This window comes from Epinephelus lanceolatus, chromosome 22 (genome assembly GCF_041903045.1).
Source record: "Epinephelus lanceolatus isolate andai-2023 chromosome 22, ASM4190304v1, whole genome shotgun sequence".
Classification (NCBI taxonomy): domain Eukaryota; kingdom Metazoa; phylum Chordata; class Actinopteri; order Perciformes; family Serranidae; genus Epinephelus; species Epinephelus lanceolatus.
The window spans coordinates 18212788-18230561 of NC_135755.1; the positions used below are offsets into that span (position 1 = coordinate 18212788).

The window sequence follows — 17774 nt, forward strand, 5'->3', positions numbered from 1 at the left end:
CTCTTGAGGGGTCTTGTGGGGGGTACTGCGGGAGTATGGGGTACACGTTCTCAGGTTCTCTCTCTCAGTTCTCTCTCACGTCTGGAAAGCGTTGCTGTAGAGAGGGACGTCTGGGGTGCTTTGCCCGGCCTACTGCCCCCACGACCCGGCCCTAGATAAGCGGATGAAGATGGATGGATGGATGGATGGATGGATGCATGGACAAATCAGCGTTCATAGTTTGCATTTGTTGCCAAGATACTGTCTCAGGTCACAAGAGGTGAAATCACAGGAGTCGAAGGAACACGTGTGAAGCTTTTAAATTGTTTCGTTCATCCCTACCTGCCTGACAACTAATGCTAGCAAACAGATGTCTGTGGGAATCACCCCGAAGCACCCGTATTTTTTGAGCATGTATTAAGACGAAAGCCTTTAAATAGGGCAGCCCTTTAATTATTTACTCTATGCACAAGTTGGGCTACAAATATGACGCTTCAATTAGGGTTTGGTCTTCTTGCACGTTGCAGGGGGAAGAAATTAAGTAAGAAAAGATAATTTTAATTTTATTTCCATGGAAAAGAGCGTGTTAATAATGTTCATTCATTCATTTTCTGTAATAGCTTATACTTTTAGAGGTCGCGGGGGTGCTGGAGCCTATCCCAGCTGACACTGGGTGAGAGGCAGGGTACACCCTGGACAAGTAACCAGACTATCACAGGGCTGACACATATAGACAGACAACCATTCACACTCACATTCACACCTACAGACAATTTAGAGTCACCAGTTAACCTGCATGTTTTTGGACTGTGGGAGGAAGCTGGAGTACCCTGAGAAAACCCATGCTGACAATGCTAACCACTGCACCACCATGCCGCCCATGAGTGTTAATAATATTTCCTTCAAAATTCAAATAAATGAAAAGGTCCTGATAAACCCCCAGCTTTGTGTGAAGCGTACCATCTCGACGACTTCCACCTCAGCCTCAATGCGCAGGTGATAAAGGAAGGTTGCCAGATCCTTTTTCATCTGGATGGAGTTATCCTCCATCTGGGCCACTGTGAAGATTCGCATGCCACACTTGCGCCACACCTGAGGAGGAGAGGATATTCAGATTAAGTGATGCAGCAATATTCTCGATGATGGACAGACAATTAAAAATGTATCAAAATGAAGAAAAACATTCTCCTACCTTGTGTTGGCGCAGCAGGAAGGGCAGCAGCATCAGCATCCCCCCATCATGGACAATCCACCAGACGTCAATGTAGCCCTCTGTGCAGGGCTCGCTGTTGCTGGGGAACAGAGAGATGTTTTTGGGGACCAGCAGGGCCAAGTGGGCTGCCGTGGTCACCCGCACTGTGTCTGGAAGGACGAGAGGGGGCGCTGTTAGCCTGCTAACTCTGAAACAAAATCTCACAGATCAGAAAGAGACACTAGAATTGGAAGGTTGAGAATAATTTTCCATCTTCTTGGACTCACTGATGAAGGTCTTCCAGGACTGTGGGTCCTCGCTCTGCCTCCAGGCATGAGGCCAGCCCATCACCACCGTGTTGGGCCTCATTCCTCCCAGGCCGCTGGACTGGATCATGTGGCTGATACCTTCGCGCGGCTTCTGAGCCACGATACACTGACAGAAGCCCTTCACGCGCTCCTTATCCATCAGATGCTTCAGAGTCTGCAACAGGAGAAATTCAGCTCATCTAAATATAACCACATCTACAGACTGACAAAGCTTCACATGAAACTCTTCCAAGTTTCAGTGACCTAAGATAGAACTTCCCACCTGTTCGGCAGCGAGGGCCTCGCCGTAGCTTTGTAGGAAGTTGCCGGAGACGACCGTGCCAACGATGGTCAGGCCCTTTCCCGCCTTCAGCTGGCTGGCAAACGTCAGCAGGCGAGGAGATTTGACATGGGCGTCCTCGTCCAGTTTGAGTAAGACCAACACCTGGGGCCTGGAGAAGAGTGGGCGAGAAGACGAGGGTTCGTTAATGGATGTGGATTTTTAGAATCAATAGCAGCAGGTTCTCCGACACAATCTATGACGGCATTATTGTACACACTTAGACAGCTCATATAATGTGAAAAATGACCATGATCAGCTGTGTAGTTCTTGTTGTTCTGTACCGTATACTCTAGGGCTGTAACGAAGACCCTTAATTACGCCGGCTTTGCTTTTTTACACAGAACTAATCATGCAGCCTCAGTGTGTGATGTCTGATAGCATGTCAGCGTTCTGGGAGCAAAAGAGATGTGACAGCTGTGACATGTAACACTACAGCCTTGGCTTCTTTGGTGACGTGTCATATACATGTCAGGCGGCGCCTTCTAAACAATAACAAAAACACTGACGTGGCAACAAAAATCATTCACTGCCCTGTTATACGATAGTTGATCTTGTCCTCTGCTGAGAGGGTAAGGAGCTCCTGGACCTCACTGTCTCAACCATTTTCAGACTTTTTCGGCCGCTGCTCTTCTGCTTTGCGTTAAAGATTGACCGAAATTGGATTGATAACGATAGTTTGGAACAAGAAAAAGCTGTTTGCCAATTAATCAGTTGATACTAATCCATTATCACAAAAAAAACATTTAAGAGTGTCGGAAATAAGCTGATCATCTAATTCAAAGTAATATCTTTCTAATAACTATATACATAGTTAGAGACAGTAGTGCAAGAATTTTTAACATATCACCCAACTCTAGCATATTCTTGATATTAGATGCTTGTTATCTTTAATGTTAAGCGCATTGGCACTGCAGTGTTAGTGAATGTGATGATGAGCTGTGAAAGAAGTGAGCTTCAGTACTCTACCTCCAGTTCTTGGTGTGCGGTGGTCCCTCTTCCAACCTCAGGAGGGCATATCGGGCAGCACTGAGCGAGAGACCGCGGATCCCATCCCCCCATTCTTTCTCTGCTCTGATACACACACACACACGGAGACATGTATGTACTGCATGCTATGTGCTGTGTTTGTTGAGCCCTCCCCTGACACACCCCCACAAAACACATGGATGACTCACACTGGCAACAGACATGCAGATACTTTTAAAACACACTCTTTTACACACACCACTCTTGACCATGCTGTACATGTACCATCATGTGGGGGGAAACACATCTCCATGGCAACATACCCGTGGTACTCTATGTACTTGTAGATCATGCCGGCGATCACCATGGCAACGATTGCGTAGTACCAGGAGGATATGAACATGAGCGCCAGGCAGATAGTCATCCCCAAAAACGACAAAGTCCTGGACACACCGGAGGGACAGATCAGTGTGTGTTTTTATCTGTGTACTTATGTGTGCAAGTGTGTGTGTGTGTGTGTGTGTGTGTGTGTGTGAGTGTGTGGTAGTACCAGTGGTAATAGGAAAAACGCGGCCTCCAGTTGGGCGTCCTCAGGAGGGTCTGGAGACCACAGGCCAGGTTCACAAACAGATAGCACATCAGGAAGAACCTAAAGACAGAAAGTAAATTAAAACCGAAGCCTCAGAAGGGGAAAGATACAAGTTCTGATAACACACACACACACACACACACACACACACAGCCTCACATTGTAAGGATGGGAGCCACCAGGTCCAGGGAGGCAATGAGAATCCCCAGCTCAGCTATCAGGGAGGTCAGCAGCAGGGCCCAGGTGGGCTCCCCATTAGCCTTCCCATGGCCAAACACCTGGCAGAAACACACAAAGGGAAAACGGTGAAAACATATACAGGTGCACCAAAAAAAAAAAAAAAAAAAAAATCAGACTGAAAATACTTCAACAGCTACAGAAAATAAATTCACCTTTATGTTACATTACATGGAAGGTTATCCATTTAAGATCACTGTCACAGTTTCATCACACACACAAAAAAATCTATGACTTTTCCAAAACTTTAAGGGATTTTCCTACTTCCATGCTTTCCCAGGCCTGAAAAACAAGATTGTGAATTCCATGACTTTTCCAGGTTTTTCATAACCATGGGAACCCTGTTTAAAGGCAATGCAGCAAACATTTTCTCCTAAAATTCACTGGCTAACTGTCTTATCCCCACAAACTCTGCAGGGCAAAAAGTGTTCAGCAGAAAGTCCATGGATTGTTGTACTTGTTATCATACAGGAACTGAAGGGAGACAAAGCTCTGATCACAAATAAACAAAAAAACAAACTGAGCTCCATTACTTAAACATACAGAAAATATCTCTAATTTCAATAAATTGCACTGATACTACCAGAATAAATGGATCATACTTAGGGGTGTGTCATCTCGTTCAGGATTATCCGGTATAAGTTTTACTATCATATGAAAAATTCATATCATGATACTCATTACATGACATACTGTTACCCACGGCAACAACAAGCATGGCTGAAAGCGAAATTATTGGAAGTGTGGAATAAACTGTGGCGTCCTGAATGTTGTATGAACAGCCCCGGACTTCTCAGACTGTTTTAGTGAGTTACCACTCAGAGGGAACTCATTCAGCGGCTCCTCTGGCAGCATGTACACAGGAGTCTGTGTCAAGTGATTTTGCCATAAATCGTTAATGTAAACCTATGTGATGCTCAAAGCTCAACACGAATCTCCATATATGTGAATGTGCCATAGTTGTGATATCATAACAGCCTGTCACAGGTTACAGTGTGATGATTAGAGGAGAAATAGCAGAGCATAAAGGTCCAGGTGGGAAAAACAACAACTCAATCATTTAGGATTTTACTAAAAGAAGGAAATCACCTGTTGATTTATATATATAGATACCAGAGGACATTTTTTGTGTCTGGGAGCTGCCAATCTTTCTTAGTTAAGAGTACTTATGATGTCACATGGTTAAAGCACACATAATTAATCTAGCTGTGGGTTGTCGCCTCACCTAAGGACAGTTTGTAACTATTATGTCAATTTTGGGTCCCTGTAATTAAAGGGATAGCTCAGATTTTTTTGAGAAAAAGGAAAATCAACATCAGTTTAAAGGTACAGTGTATTTAGAGTAATTTCACCACTTTACCTTGCCATGATTGAAGAGCTTTTTCCAGCTCTGCTCTGAGGAAATGAGGCAGAAACTCTCGATCTGCTCTAAACTCAGACTTCAACATCCCACAGCGGCAGACTGCCTTCAACAATCTGCTTTTTCATGTACGGTTATAAAACATTGAAATATGCTTCGAGTCGTGCTTTAACACTCGCATAGACTTTCACTCTCTTTCCCACAGTGCAGAGAAAAGGATATTGAGCAACCATTCATGTCCACATTAATCTGATTCATGTATTTAATTGTAATGTGTACCTTTTAGCTGTACTGGATGAATGTGCTGGTGTTTAATGTTGAATGAATGAAACTGGGGATGTGCCGTCTACTGTAAGTAATACACTGACTATAGTTAAGTAACTCACACAACCCCACTTCAAAAACTCCGAACTACCCCTTTAAAAATAATATTTGCAGCTCTAACCCGAAGGAAGGGGATGATGTTGTCCTTGGCGATGGCTTGCAGGAGTCGGGGAGCGCCTGTTAGCGACTGGAGGCCTGCGCCACATGTTGAGAAGAAAGAGCCAATCACAATGACCCAAGGGGTCGGCCACGCCAGAGTCCCCACCACCAGGTTCCCTTTAACTGAGTCTCCAAACCTGCAGGAGGCAATAGTACATACAGGTATTTAGAGCAAACACCTTACACGTAACAGGACATAAGACAGATATATATATGGTCAAATAAAAGAGCAGATGTACTGACTTGTCTCTGAGGACCACCCCGTCGATGCAGGCTCCGAACAAGATAACGCTAGTCAGATCTGAACGGACAGCACTCAGGAACACAACACTCAGCAGTCAAAGCTAAGCAGATCAAAAGCATCCTAAGTGCCTTTTAGACATAACAGAACCAATAAGCAATTAATATAGCTAAAGTGACGAGCTGTACAAATGAAATACATAACTCCTCACCAGCATAAACAGTATGACACACTGTTTCCATTATAACACAGAGAAAAGCATTCTAGCATTTCTTTAGCAGGTCATTTTCAAATCTATATTCTCTGGAAAGCTGTTGTGCTGTGTTGTGATTGTAAACCAACTGAGGCAAAAATGTGTGAACGGTGCATTAAGTTGTTTTTGAATTAGGAGTGCCTGAAAACTGATTCATAATATAGCATGAAAGGATACAGACGATGGAGGTGGTGAGGATGGCGAGAATGGTGCCGATGGGGATGGAGCGCTGGGCATCTTTCAGATCCCCCGACCGGTTGGAACCAGCCATGATTCCTGGGGACAAAAAAAAAAATCATTTTAAGGAATGGGACTGTTAACAGAAGGATTACTGGTGGTATTACTTAGTGGTGTTTTATTACCTGTGCCAAGGAGGTTAGGTTTTCAGTTCGGTTAGTTTGTTTTGTTTGTTGTTAAGCTAATTTATACAATGTAAAATGCCATAGGCTTGTGCTAATAACGTTAGCATGTTGTATTTGTTTGGAAAACGTGTTTAGTATAAGACAGTTGTTTTGTCAGTGAACCCTGTGAGCTGTAATGGTGCCGAATTTTGTACCGTTACCTTTGTTAAATGTTGCTGTTGTCCCTGGCTTCATATGAGTAGAGGAAAAGTCCGCTAGCTGCTAGGCTAATTTATACAACGTAAAATGCCATAGGCTTGTGCTAATAACGTTAGCATGTTGTATTTGTGGGGAAAATGTGTCCAGATAAAGACAAGTGCTTTGTCTGTGAATGCTGCGAGTTATAGTGAAGCTGATTTGTGTACTTGTGTTTGAAATTGTCTCCATTAAGCCATGTTTAATGTGTGTTTAATGTGTGTTTTGAATCAACTACACTTTACAGCACATCACAGAAACCCCGCCGACTCACGTTTTTCGAGATGTAACTGCAGAGTGACACAGACACACCACCGCACACAAAAAAGATATACTGTTGCATTTTAGTTTTGGTTCGGTTCCTGTTCACATTGAGTTCTACTGACTGACAATTAACTCTTCGATTGGGCAGCTTTGATGTTTGTCATCCTGCATCCTCGTGGACCCACGTGGGGAAATCAAATTCTGGTGACTGACAAAAGTTTATGCAGCAGCACTTTAATGCTTCTAAAGTGTTTATATTAATGTTCTTTAGTTTTACAAAGGCTATTATTAAAGTGCAAATCAATCACGTTGACTACTGACTAACATAGAGACAGGATGAAAAGAAGGTGTCTTGTATAGTAACGACTCGGGACTTAATACTGTGGGATCACTGTCACACACTTTTTGATGAACTTACTAAACAGACACAGTAAACAGAGTCGGATACAATCATGACAGTTTGTATGCATTAGCATAAATAGATTATGGGATATACACGGCCTTTATCAGGATCAATGATGAGATCATGGACAGATTTCATAATGAGCAGATGGATTTATTATTGGTTTAGATGCTATCTTAAAATCCAGTGGCTGGTTAGTATTCTTTCACACCACGAACCACACCAGAGTCTGTTTGGAAGCAGACCGAAATCCACCTTTTTGAGCGGTCTGTGGTCTGTGAAAATATTTGTTTCATATAAGAGAATCCATCTGTTCTGAACTGTTTATAAGATCAAAATAAAACATGAAAATCAATTGAATAGGGCAGAGCTGAGTATTATTGAATGAAGCGAGTAAAAAGGAATCCAAGAATAGACGCCTGACGGAAGAAGAGTCATGACAAACACATGATGTTCTTGATCCTGGAACAGCGAGAATCAATATCACACCTACTGTGCTCTTCCTGCCAATAAAGCATTTTCATAACATAACAGTGGCAACATTATGTTTACATTTCCTTCATGTTTCTATGTCTAAATTATCCTTAAATGGATAGGTTCGATTTTTTGAAGTGGGTCTGTATGAGTGTATTACCTTTAATAGATCAATATCAGTTTGTAAGCTATATTTAGAATATTTTCATCACTTTACCTTGGTGTCAGACACCCCCTTTCTGACGGGAACTGAAGCCGAAGTTGTCTACACTCTGTTCAAAGCCACCAGACTACTGGAACTAAAACAGTAATTTTACGTCACAGAAGACAGGAGAGACTGGACTATAACTGCCTCCATCTTTGGTCTGTGTGTTAGTCACAGCCACACATGGTAATGTTCTCCTACTCAACACTCTTTAAACTCATTAGTTTGTTATCTATACGGGTTACTTTCATTTATGGTCAACCTTACCCAAACAATTCAGAGTTACCGTCGTTGTTTGGGGAGCTCCCTTCCTGGTGGAGCAAAAGGCGTACCTGAGGGCTGAGGACTCTTAATTCCCGGAGCCTACACATTGGATCAAACCATGTGCTGGCACGTCATGGGGGGGATTTGGGTTTAGTTAGTTTTGCTTTGTATTTAGTTGTAGTTGCCATCTATTTTGGTTGCCCCTTGTGTATTATTGGTTTGGCCACACTACTATATATATATATGCTCTCTCGTGTGTCTTTTTGACGGGTCAGTTTGTCAAGTTAACACCTTGTGTAGTTATTGTATTGAGTATAGTGATGTTATGTTGACCTCTCCTATAGGCCCAATCGTTCATTTCTTGGTTTGTAATTTTTCATGATTTTTTTGGAGTAAATAAAAACCCACAATTGTGTCAACAACTGCTTGGTGCCTGTTTGTGTTATAGTATGAATGTGGTCTTTTACAGGTTGGTCTGGATTCACAAGTTACACAATAACACGAACAAAGAAACCTATCCATCCCAGTTTGTTTAGCACACGAGGAAGGGCAAGAAAAAGCTGTACCTGTGACAGAGGGGAAGAAGATGCCCACCAGCAGTGTGAAGGAGGTGGTGATGTCAGCAAACACGTAAGGCCGCTGAGTGGTGGCCGGATGTGCATCATGAGAGGAGCTGAGGGAGCTTTTCTCCACCACGTCCCCTTTGCTGGGGTACGAGCTCCACAGGTTCTCTGTGGGTGAGAAATTAAGTACATGCTTGTTAATTATTCTGTCGTCCCCATGAGCAGAATTCAACAGTAACCATTCACTGATAGACTCCACAACAAACATGGATTGCATGGCAGACATTACATTACATTTCATTCAGCTGACGCTTTTATCCAAAGCACTCACAGTAAGTGCACATGGATACAACCCTAAAAAGTTTCATCAAAAATCGTGATCTACTGCAACTGCTACATTTAGAAACAACAGAAGATAGATCGAAGGTTTACTTCTTTATTCAAGGTGTGTGTATATGACAACAGAGGGGAAAAATTTAATTTCCCCTCTGGGATTGATAAAGTATTTCTTCTTCTTCCTCTTTGTCTTAGTCTTCTTCTATTACCCAGAGGAGCTGTATGTGAGAATGCAAATGTCCAGACCGGACAATGAAGGGAGTTTACCCTGCCACCTTTCTAGTACAAAATCTGTGAATTGAACCAATGTGTGAAAAGAGCAGGTTATTGTCCGTAGAATTCACAGTGGGCATGTTGATGACGTTTCTATCACGTGACTGGTGCGAAACTGGAAGAATACGAGCACCCCATGGTGAGGAAGAGGGGTTATTTACACAAAAACGCCAACGAAAATGTCAAAAATGACAGATGACGAACTTCAGGAACCTTCTGGTTTTTAAACTCCCGTTTTGAGGCTTTGAGTTCGGCATTTTCGCAGACGCAATCTTCATTTTCTGGAGCCAGAAGTGACCATATTTGGATGAGATCATGGTGCTGTGTAGGTGCTAGCGTTGGATCTGACTGAGATTCCAAGGTGATGCCTGACAGATAGCCTGTCAGTCAAAGCAACCATGCCCTTAAATATGAGTTTATGCCTTAATAAAATGTAAACGGGTGAGTTATATAAAAATTCACGCCCTGTACAGTTATCAGGAATGTTGAAATTAGTTACAGTTAGGCTGTAAACATGTTTAATTCTGCTGTAAAGTTGGGCATTTTAACACGGGGGTCTATGGGGATTGACTCACTTTTGGAGTCAGCCCCAAGTGGTCATTAAGGGAACTGCAGTTTTTGGCACTTCCACGTTGGCTTCATTTTCCAGCCCTGGACGTTGCTGTTTGCTTACGCAGCGTACTTTTTGCAGCATTTCCTGCCTCCTGCATGCTCTATCTAGTCGTCACCCCTTGCTTAAACCAGCAGACTACTCCCAGAAGGTGAGAACTCGTCTGAATCAGACAGTCTACTGCCGTGTGCTACATGTGTGTAAAGGCAATGTGCGTATTGTCACAAACTCACACACTTTACCTGAAATGATCCCACTAGCCATTCCGGGGATCCCTTCGATCTCGGTAAAATTGTTGGAGTTGAAGTAATCGTCACAGGTAGCGTTGAGTTCAGGGCCCTGGCAAAAATGCTTCCAGAGATATGTGGTCTTCTCCACCAGATCAGGAGCAGGGCTGGGGTCAAAGGTCGGACCCACAGTCGGACCCACAGTGCTGTTTTCTAATGGGAGGAACACAGAATGTCAAAAAAAAGCTGAACAGGTTTGTTTGACTTAGATAGGAACAAATATCAGTCTCATCCTGGTACCCACCACTAACAGTTGTGAAGTTCTCGTCAGCTCTCTCCACTGGCTCTTTGATCTGCAGCAGGACGGTTTTCGCACACTGGTTGTCATCAATTTCATGGCCGCTGATCGTTCTGTTTCCCAGCATGCACACACTGCAGATAGAAGCCATTCAGTCAGTCAAAACCATGACAGTTAAAAGGATCGGGAGGTGTTGCATCTCAAATCAACACTTACGGGAAATGTGGCGGTTTGAAGGCGGAGACCAGCGCTCCGACGTAGATGGAGATGATGGAGACGATGACGCAGGCCAAGAAGATGGAGGCCAGTTTGTTGACGTACTTCACGCCCACAAAGACCAGCAGGGACATCAGGAGGAGACAGATGGAGCCGTAGACCCGCATGTTGTTCAACATGGCTGCGCCTTCGCCTTCAGGGTGCTTGGACTCGAAAATGGCTGCCTTAGGTGCTATGTACATCTGGAGGAGGGCGGGAGAGGAGAGGTGAACAATGTGAAGATTTTTATTGTGTAATCCCATCTTTTATTCATACCATAAACACTTTCTAAACTGTCTAAACAGCAGCGTCTTATAACATTTATTACTCATCTATTTATGTGTCTACAGGTTACTGTATGTTAAGGCAAGGTGTTTGAACAAATTGTCCCTGGTGGGATAAATAAAGTTGTCTGAATCTGAATCTAAGCTCTAAGCATTATAATGGAGATGTGCTGATATACTGTCAGTACTTTAAGCAACTATCTCTAATAGCGTCGTTGGCGTGATTATCACTGTTTCTTGTTGGCGCTGTAAACACAGCTCAGCTCTTAAGCTTTATCAGCAGTCATGTTGATATAACAGGGAATGCAGTTTTACCAGTCAAACAATGACACAGCAGTCACCAGAGGATGTTTTTCAGAGGCCTTATGATGTAACGTGGTCCATCACTATTGTAACATTCTGACTCAAAAAATAGCACATACACCAAAAAACTAAATACACCACATGTGACGTTTCAGGCACCAGCCTTTCATCAGACATTCACATTCAGTCCTTCATATGTCTCATGAAGGGCGGGTGCCTGAAACGTCACATGTGGTGGTACGATTACAATTTCCAGAAGGAGCAGTTTCTGGTGTGCGGATCTGCTTTTGTATTTTTCTTTCACAGCTATTAACACCCAAAGGGAAATTAGAACATGCATAAAAACATAAAGAATCTGAGAGAAACAAACATTTCCTGGCAGCTGTCTTAAACTTCAAATAACCAAACTACTTTTGTTTACGGTGTTTTTAGTATATTTGATGTTACTTCATTTGAGTCCCACAGAGTTGCATAACACACTTCCCTGTCCAGTTGGGTAGGTTTGTATAACTCCAAGGCAACTACTGCATGAAGCAAGCTCATCCTATTTTAGCACTAGTGGTTGGGCCCACCGACATTGTAGGGGTCAAAGGGTACAGATGACCCCAGCCAAAGGCCAAGGGGGGCCCACAGAAAGGTCTATGGTTGACCCTTAAATGGGATCAAGTACAACATTTTACTTACTGACTCAAATCACTGACAGTACAAGCTATATGTAGTGATGGCCAAATGAAGCCTCATGAACCACTTTCTTTATTTTCTGACCCCAAATGATGGCGGTCTTTGTTTAAAGATAAAGGCTGAAGGACTGGCAATGAAGTGTGCTTTCAAGTCTTTGTTGAACACACAGCGCCATCTAGTGGCTTCAGAAAATAAGGACAGTGGTTCATGAGGCTTCATTTGGCCATCACTAGCTATATGTATTTTAATGCGCCATCTGATACTCCCACCCTTTTTTAAATATGTCTGGGGTCCCTATACAGTCTTGAAATTGCATAAATTGGATATGACTGAAAAACTGAGACTTGATAGCCATATACTCTTTACACATTTCAGTTCTGCACATAAACTGACCAATATTTAATCAAAGTAGCCTCAAGATTGAATGAGTAAGTGAAGAAAAAATGTGTGTTCACTCCTGATTTGATCTTTTGATTTCATACCATGCAGTGATGTATAGGGATCCCCCCAGTTGGGTGTGGATGAGGGGCCCACTTTTGAAAATGTTGTCCCCCTGCCCATATTTAACGGCTGGCCTGCTAGTGGTAGTATTTCAGGACATCAGGACCATCATATTTTTTGCCTCATTAATCGTAGCATGAAAATTTGAAATCAGAACATCCCTATATCCGATATTGATATCACAATGTAATTAAATTAAATTTACTGTTATAAAAAAATGTATCCATACTCCCAACATTAAGCTAAATGGTGATGACACACTGACATTAAGTTTTTAAATAAGAAAAAACACTTTCATGACTACAACAAAACCACAGCGGAAACATTGGAAGCTCTCTTTAGTCCTAAATTATCACTGCTACATAAAAATGTAATTACAGTTGAATCCTAGCGAAAGTGATGTAGATGAATGATTATGATGATGATGAAGTCAAAACCCACCAGAAGGATCTCGATGGCTCCCAGGATGTACATGGCTCCGGCGAAGGTGGTGCCCAAGTAGAAACACAGGCCCACCGCCCCCCCAAACTCCGGACCCAGAGAGCGACTGATCATGAAGTAGGCGCCTCCCGCTGGAGGGGGAGGAGAGAAGAGGAAGAGAGGAGGAGAGGAGGAGAGACAGAGAGAGTGGGGCAGGTTGTACATCAGGGTTGAGAGAAGTGGAAATGGACAGAGTGAAGAAAAGCAGGGTGGTGAAAGAATCAGAAATGGGAAAATTAAAGATAGAAGAGAAAAGAAGAGAAGGAAGGAGAGAGAAAGAGAGAGAGAGAGATGGTGGGCAGGAAGAGGAGATGGGACATAAAAAAAGAGGGAGAGAGAGGGATGGATGTTAGTAACATTATGATGTTAGGAGGTGAAGAGAGAGAAAAGAGGACAGCTCATGAGAGAAGTCATCCTATGCTTGAAGGAATAAGCATAATGTTCTACATGACACATTGGAGTCAGAAGAAGACAGAGCAGTTCTTTGGTCAAATGGTATCTGCAAGTGACTCTTTACAACTGTTTTTTGCCTCACTCTGAGTACAAGTACGACATCTGAAGTAACATCTTGGTTGTTTTTGGGGCTGGGTGTCACAAATCAGTACCTTTGGTTCAATCCAAAATGAAATGATATTGAAAACTGACTGGCGCCAACTGACCGATCAGACTGATAGTTCTGTTTACTTGTTCTCCCATCTGGAGATATTTTGTGCTTTCAATTATGTGTTTTTGGACGTTTGAATCTGGGGCGCCATAAGCCTCCATTAGGTGGAGTTGTGTTGCTACCCCCTCTCCCCTTGGATCTCCGTAAGGGATGTGAGGACTCTAAAACTTCACCTGAGCCTCCCTCGGCATATGGGTGAGTAGATAATGGCTGAATTTTCATTTTTGGGTGCATTATCCCTTTAAGAGGCTCTTATACTCTGCTCCGATTCATCAATTGTTTCCCTAACTGGGGAGAGCAGGGACCAATGAGCAAACACCAGACTTATTTGAGAGCATTTTTTTTAAACATTAAAAAATAGTTATTGATTTGGTTTTATATTTAAGTCTTTTTATTTTTACTAATTTGATAATTTTTAATATTACTGGTCTTTGTTTTACTTTCTACGGTCTTTTTATCATCTAATTTTATTGCCCTTGTTTTTATGTGTTGCATGTTTATATTATTGTAGAGCACTTTGACATCTTTTGTATGACAAGTGCTTTTTACTTAATATTGTTTTACTTTTGGTGTCAGAATCAGGTATCATACTGGCACCACTATAGACAACTAACTAAAACCCAGCCCCAATTTGCATTCTGAACTTCCTGGTGCACACGGCACTGCGTTGTGTTACTGGTACCTCAAGTGAGCTCAAAAAACATCAGTAATCAAATTTTGCTGATACAATTTGAACCAGTTATAAAAACAGAGCACATGGGAGAATCATACAAGGAAGAGAAGCTACAAATTCACTACTGATTGTGAGCTCAGAGTTCAGTGTTTGGTTTCCAAAATGCAAGCAAACCAGAAAAAAACACAGCACTCACTTATTTTCTGTACAGTGGATTAACACATAAAAGTAATGTTAACAAAAAAGTGGGCATGTGAATGTGAATGAATGAACGCCCCCCCACCCTCACTGTCACTGAGAGGTAGCTTCAGTGTACCTGGGTCTGATGCCTGTTGGGTTAACTGTTGTTTTGTATTTATATGAAACAGCTGATACAATGAGACAATTGAGACAATTTTTTTTCCTGATAATAAAGTGCAATCTTAATCAAGGCACCCAAACTACAAAAACTGTCTCTGCAGTCGCCTCACTGAACACGAAAAATTCAAGTGACGCTGCCCCTGGTTAATGATTTTTAGTGCCGAGCCGTATTTGGGAAGCCAAACACCTCTGACTCCTCCTCCTCATTAACCACAGTAACCTACATACATACAGTAACTACCATCTGAGACTAGATGGTGAGAAAGCATGAGAAGCTGTTCAGATGAGGAAACAAAAAAAGACAGCATGGAATGAGATGTCTGATGCCAAACAAGACACGTTAGATTAATTCTCTATGTTACCAAAGGGGTTTCATTCTACATTCAATTATCGAAATGTCACATGCTAGTGGAAATATCACACTACTTTGACATTTGGGATATTCGTCTGGAGGCGTTCCAGTGAGAAGTAAAGTCAATGGCAGATAAATATCCTAGGTTTTTAAATGTGTATACAGACAGACAGGGAAGAGGTGGACAGAGGGAGAGACAGGACAAACAGAAATAGCACTCATTAGAAAATACATGTACTGCCAAAGCTGGAAGAGGAGGGGAGGGGAGACAACCTGGAAAATGCTTATGAACATCTACAGAGGTCACATGGCTGAGTCAACTCAAAATGGTTGCCATAAAAATTGAAATAAGATTCAAATAGCTGTGTGAGAGTCAGATTAAGAGATTACCACAGCACACCAGTGCTATTTAATCCATGTGGAGGGAAAGCATGGAAGGTGAGAGAATACCTGGTACAACTCCATTAGTGGCGATTGCACTCATCGATATTGCCGTCAACAAAGTCTGCAGAGAGACAGGAAGACAGACAGGTTCTTAGTAAATTTAGAGTGGTTTAATTTGTGTCGCATCATACCCATCTGCTAACAAAGCTGGACACCGAGATACTCACACAGCAGCAGCATATGAAGACAATACAGAGGCCCTGCAGCACCCCAGCAGTTCCCACCACCCAGGTCAACCTCAGGAACAAGATGACGCCAAAGATGTTCTGCAGGCAGGGCAGGTAGACTCCCATAAACGTCCCCATCTGTGGCGACTGGAGGGCGGACACAACAGAGAGATGGTAGGAAAATCAAGTTCAATTATCTTTGCCAACAAGAAACAAACATCGGACATAATTCTAAAGCTTTTAAAAATGCAGGTGGACAATCTCCTTTTCTTTGTCATTTTCTTCCAAGTAAACAGTAGTGGTTTCCAACCTTTCCTGTTTGAACCCCACGCACCCTTTCATGTCTAGTATAAAAGTATACATTTTAGGAACTTTCAGCTTTTTAGCTAACTAATTCAACTGTTTGGAAATTACAGCTGGTTAACCTTTTCAGCTGTTTAGAAATTACTGCAACTTACTACTAAGTAAATTACTACTTAAACTTTTAGAAATTACTGCAAGTTAAATATTTCAGTTGTTTAGAAATTACTACTGGCTAATTATTTCTTTTCTATTTTTTAGAAATTGCTGCAAGTTGATTATTTCAAGCGTTTATAAATAACTTTACTGCTTTGAAATTACTGCAAGTTAAATATTTCAATTGTTTAGAAATTACTACTGGCTAATTATTATTATTATTATTATTATTATTATTATTATTATTTTTAGAAATTGCTGCAAGTTAATTATTTCAAGTGTTTAGAAATAACTTAAATTGTTAGAAACTGCCTCAAGTTAACTATTTCAGCTGTTTAGAAATTACTGCTAGCTAATTATTCAAATTTTTAGAAATTGCTGCAAGCTAAATATTTCAATTGTTTAGAAATTACTACTGGCTAACTATTTCTTTTCTTTTTTTTAGAAATTGCTACAAGTTAATTATTTCAAGTGTTTATAAATAACTTAAATTTTTAGAAACTGCTGCAAGTTAACTATTTCAGCTGTTTAGAAATTACTGCTAGCTAATGATTTAAATTTTTAAAAATTGCTGCAAGTTAACTATTTCACGTGTTTAATTAACACCAAGTTATCGATTTCAAATGTTTACAAATTACTGTTAACTATTTCAATTTTTTTAGAAATTACTGCCAACTAATAATTTCAGTTGTTTAAAAATCAAGTTAACTGTTTCAACTGTTTTGAAATTATTGCAAGCTAATTGTTTCAATTGTTTAGAAATGAATGCTAACTAATTATTTCGACTTTTAAAAAATGACTGCTAGCTAATAATTTCAACTGTTTCGAAATTATTGCAAGTAGTTCATTATTTCCACTGGTTGCAAATTACTTGTAGTAACTATTTCTACTGTTTAGAAATAACTACAAGCTAATTATCTAAGTCGTAAATTAATGCTTATTAATTATTTCAACTGTTTAAAAATAAAGTGCTGGCTAATAATTTCAGTTGTTTAGAAATTAACAGCAAGTTAACCATTTCAACCGTATTACAAGTCCTTTACTGTTTAAACTGTATAGAAATTGCTGCTAATTAACTGTTTCAACTGTTTCCAAATTATTGCTAGCTAATTATGTCACTGTTTTGAAATTACTGCCAGTTAATTATAGTTAACTAATAGCATAAGTTGTTTATAAATTAAGTTCAAGTTAACCATTTCAAACATGTACAAATTATTGATAGTAGTTAACTATTTCAACTGTTAAGAACTTACTTCTACCATGTATCCAATATTTTTTGCAAAATATTTAAACTTCTTCACTTGCCTTTTAACTTAATTTCACACACTGTCATACTGCACATGATTTATGGTGTTATAAGTAACTCTCATGTTGGTGGGAGGCGTGTATTGTGCTGTCAGTTTGCTGGTTATTACAACAATACATTAACTGAAGATCCTACTTGTATTCCTCCCTGGTTTCTGTTTTATTTCTTGTCACAAAAATGTGAAAATCTCTTTTAATTTAATTTTCATTTGTGCTGAGCCACTTTACAATCTTTCTACAACCCCTCTGGTGACTGCAGAAGTATCCCCCGGAGTACACACACCCTTTGTTGGGAATTACTGCACTACACCACCCTGATGCACCAGCCTTATGTTAATACTTAAAACTGAACATGAAGTGTAGCCAGGAGGGAAGATTTAAAATG

At 41.1% G+C, this 17774-nt stretch overlaps 1 protein-coding gene across 2 annotated transcripts in view; it reads right to left on the reverse strand.

Annotated features, from left to right (window-relative positions):
• slc12a6 (solute carrier family 12 member 6) overlaps positions 1-17774 on the reverse strand; it is a 41980-nt gene that overhangs the window by 6079 nt on the left and 18127 nt on the right. For both annotated transcript variants that reach the window (XM_033609304.2, XM_033609306.2), the window contains exons 5-22: positions 15629-15775; positions 15468-15522; positions 12930-13060; positions 10681-10922; positions 10471-10598; positions 10182-10379; positions 8724-8888; positions 6129-6227; positions 5701-5758; positions 5420-5594; positions 3537-3655; positions 3339-3437; positions 3112-3231; positions 2789-2893; positions 1763-1931; positions 1459-1654; positions 1172-1341; positions 940-1071 (exon numbers count right to left, since the gene is read on the reverse strand). In XM_033609304.2, coding sequence (XP_033465195.1) covers positions 940-1071; positions 1172-1341; positions 1459-1654; positions 1763-1931; positions 2789-2893; positions 3112-3231; positions 3339-3437; positions 3537-3655; positions 5420-5594; positions 5701-5758; positions 6129-6227; positions 8724-8888; positions 10182-10379; positions 10471-10598; positions 10681-10922; positions 12930-13060; positions 15468-15522; positions 15629-15775 — 2508 coding nt within the window. The remainder of the gene's footprint in view (positions 1-939; positions 1072-1171; positions 1342-1458; positions 1655-1762; positions 1932-2788; positions 2894-3111; positions 3232-3338; positions 3438-3536; positions 3656-5419; positions 5595-5700; positions 5759-6128; positions 6228-8723; positions 8889-10181; positions 10380-10470; positions 10599-10680; positions 10923-12929; positions 13061-15467; positions 15523-15628; positions 15776-17774) is intronic.